We start from the raw sequence: 9,805 nt of genomic DNA, 5'->3' as shown, positions 1-9,805 counted from the left end.
TTAAGTTTTTAAACATTTTAATTTTATTTCATTATTTCTTGAATAATTAAAATTAATGTTGGATTAAATTATGATTTAATCCAACATTCATTTTATTTTAAAAGCAAATTTTAAAATAGATTTAAATTTGCTTTAAATTTTTCTGTGATAATCAGAATTTAGGTCGACCTTCACAATTCTGATCTGATAGTGTCTGAGGCTGGCAATTTTTTGCTAATCTCAAATTTTTAAAACCTTATTTTATTTGATATTTCAAATTAATTAAAAACAGCAAAACAAACACTTCATTTAAATTTTAAATAAAATAATTAAAAAAAAAAAAAGCAAAACGAACATTTTATTTTAATTCTTAATAAAATTATTAAAACAAAAATGACTAAATAAACATTTCATTTAAATTTCAAAAAAAAAAACGAAAGAACAAACACTTGATTTAACTTTTTTTAAAAAGGGCAAAACAGACATTTTATTTCAATTCTAAACAATTAAACAAATGCTTTATCTAAATTTTAAATAAAATAATTTAAAAAAAAAAGGCAAAACAAATGCTTTATTTTCTAGATAAAATAATTAAGATAAAAACAGAAAAACAAACTTTTTTCTTTAATTCTGAACTTATTTAAAAGTCACAAGATCAAAACAAATGTTTTGCTGTTAAAAAAATGCTCATTTGACTGCAAGCCAAACTAGAATTAAATTTTTTAATCCAGCAGGCACAAAATGTGTCTAAGATATTTAAAACATGTATTAAAATGTATTAACACCTATTTTAAGCATATAAAATACGTCTTGTGCCAAATGAAATATGTGTTCTGTAAAAAATATTAATATGGATTAATGAAGTTTAAATTGAAATTAGATTTAAAAATAATTCTGTCCTTCTCTTATACTAAGACCCCTAAAATAAATGTTTATTATAAGCAATATTTTTAAAATTTTTGTAAAAACATTTGGTAAAGTTTTGTAAAAACATTTGGTAAAAATGTTACATAATAATGAATGTTTACATTTTAAAAATTTAATTTATTCAAATTATTTATTAAAATTAATGAATTTTTTTTTAATCTTTGTTATTATTTGATCTATTAACTTAATAGTGTTAATGCTGATAATAAATTGAAATTAGATTTAAAAATAATTCTGTCCTTCTCTTATACTAAGACCCCTAAAATAAATGTTTATTATAAGCAATATTTTTAAAATTTTTGTAAAAACATTTGGTAAAGTTTTGTAAAAACATTTGGTAAAAATGTTACACAATAATAAATGTTTACATTTTAAAAATTTAATTTATTCAAATTATTTATTAAAATTAATGAATTTTTTTTAATCTTTGTTATTGTTTGATCTATTAACTTAATAATGTTTCAATTTTACTAAATTAAGCAAATTTTAAAAAATTTTCTTATATTAAACATTTATTTTAGAAATTTATTCTCCAAAATAAAACCAATAAGACCTAGGTAAAAAAAAAAAAAATACAATTAGGTCCAAACAATTAAGAAGTGATTGGGAAGTCAAAAGAACTTTTTCTTCAAATGTATTGTCTAATAGATAATTTCCAAATATTTACAGACAAAAAAACACTGTAATAAATAAAAACTTTTGGCAAAATAATGACTTAATGACAAGCATCCATAATCACACATGTTGACAACATATTTTAGTTTTATGGCAATTTTCTTTATAATAAGCCCTATATAAATATATATATATATATATATATATATATATATATATATATATATATATATATATATATATATATATATATATATATATATATATATATATATATTAACTTATTAAATTATTTCATAATTAACTTGTATTCTATTTTAGTTCTGGAAACTTCTTATGTGATTATAAAATTTGGGAATAATAAAATTTGAAAAAATATCTTCTATATAATTTTTTTTTTATATAGATAAAAAAAGAAGACGGAACGATGGCTGGTCAGTTTTCTTGCTATTTTATTTTATTTATAACTATAACTTTCACTTTACCCAAGTTTAGCTTTTAAAAAAAATTGTTTAAAATGGCTTTTACAGTAAATGCATCTATGCATTAATCAAACCAGATATTTTTATAACAAAAAAATGTAGAATCATAAGCCTAAAATTAGGTTTAAAAACAAAAGTAAGATGGCAAACAATCAAAAAAGCTGATATGTCTTTTTTTCATAATGTCTCCACAAATAATTTGTTTTGCTAAGTTTAATTAATTTAAAACTTATTTTCTAATATTTATGAAATAAACACAACTTCGAGCTTTTAATCACTTTAATTGTCATTTATAACTTAATAAACTAATTTTTTTTTTAAAGCAGTTAATATAACTTAAAAAAGTTAATATAGCTTTAATAAATATAATTAATTTTTTTAAATTTGTATTTTTTATTAATTGTTTATTAGTAATGATTTTTAATAACATGTTAATACAGTCTGAAACACTTTAGTTTTAAAAAAATCTTTAAACTTGGAAAGGTTGTAAGATTTGTTTTACAATTTCTTAGCAACTTTGAAAGGTTATAAGCTTTATTTTTAAATAAAGAATAAATGGATAGAGTGAAAGGCATTTATTTAAGAATATAAAATATAAAAGAATAAAAAGATGGTTAAATAATTTTTTTTAAAGTAACTTTATAGAAATTAAAAGAATCGTTGTTTTACTAATTTTTTTTTCTTAACTAATTTACTCCCAGTAAGATCGCAAGCTACCACTATGAAAACAAAGAATAGAAGAGCGAATAAATGTGATTTAAAAAAAACTTGAAAAACTGTAAATTGTAAGAGTCAGGAAAACATGAAGGCGAGCTAGAATTCTAAACCATGTGCAAGATAAAAAACTAGAGGAATAAAAGTTTTTAGAGGCAAGCTTAGCAGATGCTAATTTTGCAATGGATTATACATATGGTTTCTATAGGAGTTCAGTATAATCGGACTTATGAATGTAAAATAGAGGACTAAGTAAGAGTGTTGCATTGATCAATAGATAGGAATATCAGCAATTTGGGATAATTGCAAGCTCCAAGTTGTCTCATAAGGGAGATCAGATTTGGGGTTATTGTGTTTTGTGTATATCTGGAATTCCGGATATTTCTTTAAACTTTTAGTTTTTCAGGATTTGCAAAAAGTTTTCTGTAAATAAAAATTTAAGTATATATTTTTACAATATATTTTAAAGTATTTTTTTAATTTTTCAATTAACCCATACAGACTATAAGAAAAGTTTCAAAAAATTGAGAAACCCATCAGCTTTAAGCTAAATTAAGATAAATAAAAGGGAAATATATTTCAGATTTTTTCCGAAATTTTCTAGCAAATTGTTTTCTGGATTTTTAAAGTTTGATCTGGATGATCATATTTAAGATCATTAATATAGATGAGAAACATTGCAGAATCAAAGATGAAACATTACAGAACCAAAGATGGAACCTTGTGGTAAACCAGAAGTCATTGGAAATAAAGAGGAGTTTTGGCCTTCAAGGGGTCTTTAATATTTTGTTTAGAAAAGAATGTTTTAATAATTTTAGAAATTTTCTCAGATACACCATATGAAGTGAGTTCATAGAGAGGTCCAGCATGCTAGACTTTATTGTAATCCTTTGATATGTCAACAGCAATAGCCCTTGCCTCACCATCTCAATCTAATGCACAGTAGAGCCTATCTGTTTTAACAAATAAGAGCTAAGAGGATCAAATACTGTATTAATTGTCAGATAGTAAGTGGTTGGAATCAAGATGAAATATTAGAAATTCATTAATTAAAGGCTCAAATAACATGTTAACAATAGAGAAATGATGGTTAGAGAGGTCAGTGTTCTCCAGAGTTGTTAAAAATTAGAACCACAGATGTCACTTTCAAGCAGGCTAGTAAACAATTTTTGGTTAAGCACATGTTAAATAGTTCAGAAAGTTACTTTGTAAGACAATAACAGGAATGTTGTCTGGACCACAAACTGTAGATGAGTTTAAGATAAAAATAATTTTAGCATTGGATACTAGAGTGATTTTTATTGTCTAGCAATGAATTACCCTGTTTCTTTGGGATGAAAAGAGGTGTGTGGTAATTAGATGCAAGAGATGGGTTGGAGAAAAAGTTCTTTGAAGTTCTGAGGTAATAGGATCAGAACCATGGTTGGAACGTTAGGCTTGCTTTTGTTAATGATACTGTTAAAAAAAATTACAATATATATTACTAAATTTACAAATATATATTACTAAATATAAATATTGTTCAATTTTTAAATTTTATTTGTTCTTTAAAAAAATCAGCTCAGTTTTATCGCAATTGTTTTTTCGGTTTTCCTTCCTAAACATTTTTTTTTTACTTAAAATTAAATTTTGAATAAAATGGCTGCATTAAAAGTTTGCACAAGACGTAATTTAAACGCAAAATTTATAACGCAAGTTTAATCGCAGCAAATTTTTTTTAATAAACGATTTATTCAGCGATGTAATTTTAATAATAAAGTAAATAAACTTTAAATAAATAAAATAAATAAATTAACATAATTTTTTAAATTGTCACTAATTTACTTACTAATTTTTTTTAAATAAAAAATCATTTGTAGTTACTAAGCTACAATTAGAAATTTAAGAAATAATCATTTTAAAAACTCAAAAATTTAACATATTTTAATTCATTTGCTGAAGGCCAAAAAGGCCACTACAGACGAGAAAGCTTTGTGGTATAACCCTCTCTCAATTCTGTAACTCCGAAACCTTGACGAACAAGGTCGCTGCGCGGAGAAATGTGTTGAGCGCGGTACTACCAGAGACGTGGTGGGGATCGACCTCGGAACCTCTCGCTTATGAAGCGAGTGCTCTACCACTACACCACTACCGCATAAATGTCAACAAAAGAAAGAAATTTGTTAATATCAAACATTTAAAAAAAAAATTTAATATAATTATTTAATATTATTAAAAAAAAAGTAAACATTCCTTTATAGTAATAATAAAAAACCTGTTACATTTAACTCGTTTTGCGGTAATTAATATTATTGGTGTTAAATAACAACTAACTCGAAGCCATGCATTTCAATACACATTTAAAAAATCCAAAAGAAGTCACACATCAACAATTAAAAAAAGTCAAAGTCATATTTAAAAAAGTTAATGTCTTTAAAAAATAAAGAGAATTTTATGACGTCAAATATTGCGTTAAGCTAATGCATTAAGCATTTTTTATTTAAAACAAGGCCTGTAATGTTATTAAAATAATTTTCTGAATTTAACTCAAAATACTCTGCCAAATCAAAAAAAAAATTTAATTTTCCTGAAATCTTACATTTTTTAAACTAAAAAAGATTTCAAACATTATATACATTGGGCTTGTGAATTCTCATTCTTTCCTAAAAAAACCTTTTTTAATAGGCTTTTATTGTCAATTAACCCTATAAAAAACATATCAGTTAAAAATTATTAACTTTACATTTTGAGCAAATTAAAAGTACAAAAAAAGGCTTTTATTTTAAATTCAGAAGAATAAGTTTAATTATTATATATTGTTTAAAATTTTTATTATTCTTTATTTTTCGTTATCTTTTTCATTATTCTTCATTTTTTCCTTCTTTTTCTGAAAAAGCTGTATGGAATTAAGTAAAAGGTTGACAAATGTATATCTATATAGGGTAAAGTAAGTACATCAACTTAGGCTTTGAGTTAGAGCAGTAATCATTTTTTTCATTAATCTTGGTTTTTTCTCCTTTTTCCAAAAAATTAAAGCACACATTTTAAGAATTAAAGTGCAAAAAATATATTAGGAAATTGTCTTCTTAACTACATATTATCCTTTATACTATTATTTTGTAGTTATGTTGAACAAAGTTTGTAGTTATGTTGAAAAAAGTTTGTAACAAAATAGTGATTAGTATAAGTCCTATTTAATAGCTGTAAATAGAAAAGTAATTTCATAAACATAAAAAATATAAATAGGTGATGTTTCAAAATATTACTTAAATATAGGTGATGTTATAAGATATTACTTATATATAGGTGATGTTACAAAATATTACTTATATATAGGTGATGTTACATAATATTACTTATATTTATTTTATATTATAAAACTTATAGTTTTTATTTTTAATTTTAGTTTTTCCAAATGGTAATATTTAACAATATAATATTATAACTTATATGTATTATAATATATAAACTTTTTATATTTATTTTCTTTTTTCTTTATAGATATTAACAATGGAAAAATAATTCCTAAGGAAATCAACATTCTTGCTGGAGTATTCAATATTTTATCTTATAAAAGAAGTTTTTTATTGAACAAATAATGCTACTTAATATTGCAGATCTTCCAACTTTAACAATTTTACCATAAGAAGTTGGAAGATCTGATATTGTTATTAGTTGAGATTATTGTCAATTTATTTTAGATTACTCCTCAGGCTATCAAGAAACTACCAAAAATTCCTAAAATGAAGAAAGAAGAAGTACCTTTAGCAAAGTTGCAAACAAATAAAAATATCAAACAAGAGTTGTTAAGTCCTGTATGTTTTTTTTTATATAGTAAAATAGTGGCAAAATATGTAGGGACTGGAGTTAGTTGCAACGGGTAAGTTGCAACAGTGACATTTAAAAGATGTTTTTTAATTAACTTTCTCCAAATGTTTTTACAGTAAACTATAATTATAACTATAAAAAGTATAGTAATAAAATAAAAACTTAGAAAATTAAGAACTAATATTAACTAAAATAATGGGAGATAAAATCTTTTTCAAACACAAGAAACTCAAAAATATAGGGTTGTTTAAAGTAATTAGTTATATATTGATTAAAGTGATCATGATGCCTACGGGGTAAGTTCATCAAGTTCATAAGGGTAAATTGAATATATCAAGCACTTAAAGTACTTTTCTAAAATAATGGATGTTTTAATTATAATAATAAATGAAGTTTACAAAAATTGTTTACAATCTAATGTTATTTTAAATTCAGCAAACATGTTAGTTTTGCTAAATAAAATGGAGAAGGCGAGCTTTGACTAAAAAAAAAAAAGTTAGTTTTCCTTGGCATGCATTTATTCTGTTGTTTTAATCAAAAAAATTTAGCCCAAACTTCTTTTTTTTTTGTCATTCTTTAATATGAACACAACATCTAATTTTTTATTTTAATATGAACGCAACATCTCATTTTTTATTTTAAGTAAAAAGTCAGATTTTTAAGATAAATTAATTTTGATATAATTGTGAAAAATTATTAAAAAATTTGAAAACCTTTTTCTAGTTATCTTAATAAACCTTTAATTAATGATTAAAATCAATATTTATACACTACTACTTTTACTACTACTACTACTACTACTACTACTACTACTACTACTACTACTACTACTACTACTACTACTACTACTACTACTACTACTACTACTACTACTACTACTACTACTACTACTACTACTACTACTATTACTACTACTACTTCTACTACTACTACTACTACTACTACTACTACTACTACTACTACTACTACTACTACTACTACTACTACTACTACTACTACTACTTCTACTACTACTACTACTACTACTACTACTACTACTACTACTACTACTACTACTACTACTACTACTACTACTACTATTACTACTACTACTTCTACTACTACTACTACTACTACTACTACTACTACTACTACTACTACTACTACTACTTACTGCTACTACTACTACTACTGCTACTGATACTATAATTACTTTATTTAAAGAACCCATTCTTTTGGTTTACAGAAAAAAGAAGAAAATCATTCGTCTCTTTCTAATGGCCATTCTTTAGAAAATGTTAAGAAAGAAGAGTCAGATAGTGACGATGATAAACCTCTTAAAGCAAAGTAAGCAGTTCTAAAAGAAATTTAAAAGAAATCTATATATTTGCATGTATTAATTTTTGCTAAATTCTTCTCAAATCATTCTTTTTTTCTTTCTAAATTCCCTTACAATTTAATTATGGAAATAATTTTTGGTTTTTTGAGAGTGAAAGTTGAAGGAAGGAAACGAAAAAGTGAGAACAATGATTTTGAAGATGTAAGTACAATAATTTTTTTTGTGAAAAGTTTATTTTATCTTTTTCTAAAAACTTCATTTTTTAATAACTTTTTAGGTCAAGAAAAATAAAAATTCAACTCAAAGCAAAAACCAAAATAAAGAGAAGCCAAAAAAAGTGGTATTTTCATTACTTGATATTAATATATAAATCTTTAAATATTTGTTTTAAATTATTTTATAAATGTATTTAGATAAATTATTAAACACAATACATGAGAGCAATACTCTATAGCTAAAATTTAGGTTTTAATTATTTTAAGAAAAAAGAAGAAGAGGAAGAAGTGTGGCGTTGGTGGGATGAAGATCCTCATCAAGATGGTATAAAATGGAAAACACTAAGTCATGAGGTAATTCTAATGAATCTTTTATCTTAAAATTTCAAATACTTCAAGCGCTTGTCTCAGGCTTTTGGTAGTCATTTTTTTATGGGTCTTTTTTAATAATTTTTTTTTTATATTTTTGTGTGTTCTGTCATTTTTTCATTTTTTATTGAACTTTTTACAAATGTTTTTTTTTTTTTTTAATATTTGGGTTGAGTTAATATTTATTTCACTTCAAGTTTATTTTTTGCAATTTGAGTTTTTGATAATTTAAATGAATTTAATAACTACTCTCTTACAATTTTATTTTTAAAAGTTTAATTAAATTACTGCAATTACTTTTTTTACTACAAATAATTAATTTAATATTTATTGTTTATAACTTGTAAATACATGATAGTGAATTGTGATATCAATATTTGTCAGAACCTTATATGGTTATTGTAGGTTTTTAGTTTAAAAACATAAAAATAATTTAAAGTAAAAAGTGATATTTTTAATACTTTTTAAATACTTTTTAATTTAACTTAGTGTTTGTTGAATGGATCGCAACAAAAGCTTCCATTATACAAAGTTTCATTTCTATCCAAGTAGACCTTTTCATGGTGATAACAAATAGTTTGAATATGATTTACTTTACTCCACAAGTGTACAAGTTCTTGATCTTTTTTTGTTAATTCCTCAAAACCTTTCATTTTTTTGATTTTGGTAAAATTTACTTCATGACAATTATAATTTAATGTTTTTCCAATGGAACATTGAGTTAGATCTAGCGATGCACTTGCCATTTATTTTTTATTACTACCTAAAAAGATTTTATTAAAAACAAGTTTTGAAACTAAGTTTTGGCACAAAAAATATATAGGAAATGATAAAATTTGTAAATAAGTAAAAAAAGATATAAAAAGAAAACTCAATAATTTGCTTGTTTTTTATGTCACAGCTTTTAAATGTGTATGTTGAACTCTTTGTTTGTGTATATAGACACTTCATACATCAGACATATTTCTTTCTAAGTTCAAGGCAAAAATGTGCATGTTAAAAAGTAAATACTTGGAATAGGGTGGGAGGGGGCAGGTAAGAGCTAGGGCTATTTAAAAACTGAGTTTAATTCAAGCTTAATTAAAAACTTATTTCTAGTACTTATTGTGAAATACTTTTAAATTCATACATACTTTGTATTAGAATATATAACACAAACTAAAGTACAACAACTTTATTTCTATTGTTTTTAATGCATTTTGGGCAATTTTCGTTGTTCTGATTTTGTAACTTCCCCATGAGTACCCACTATTTTTTTTTCTGAAATCACTGTAATAAAGTCTATTAAATTAGATCGAAAAAAAAATTATTAAAACCAGTGTTGGTCCTTGGTTACCGGTGGTTTGAAGCGGAGGCACATTTTTCTAAGATTTAGCCGC

The 9,805-nt window shown here is 23.8% G+C and overlaps 1 protein-coding gene across 1 annotated transcript in view; it reads left to right on the top strand.

Annotated features, from left to right (window-relative positions):
- Positions 1–9,805, top strand: part of LOC100211283 (DNA topoisomerase I, mitochondrial) — a 38,831-nt gene that overhangs the window by 6,732 nt on the left and 22,294 nt on the right. Inside the window, exons 2-8 of the mRNA XM_065818771.1 lie at positions 1,928–1,955; positions 6,198–6,247; positions 6,398–6,511; positions 7,750–7,850; positions 7,992–8,043; positions 8,120–8,182; positions 8,325–8,411. Coding sequence (XP_065674843.1) covers positions 1,928–1,955; positions 6,198–6,247; positions 6,398–6,511; positions 7,750–7,850; positions 7,992–8,043; positions 8,120–8,182; positions 8,325–8,411 — 495 coding nt within the window. The remainder of the gene's footprint in view (positions 1–1,927; positions 1,956–6,197; positions 6,248–6,397; positions 6,512–7,749; positions 7,851–7,991; positions 8,044–8,119; positions 8,183–8,324; positions 8,412–9,805) is intronic.

The sequence above is a fragment of the Hydra vulgaris genome, chromosome 15, assembly GCF_038396675.1.
Source record: "Hydra vulgaris chromosome 15, alternate assembly HydraT2T_AEP".
Taxonomy (NCBI): domain Eukaryota; kingdom Metazoa; phylum Cnidaria; class Hydrozoa; order Anthoathecata; family Hydridae; genus Hydra; species Hydra vulgaris.
This window is presented reverse-complemented; position numbering and strand designations above follow the sequence as displayed.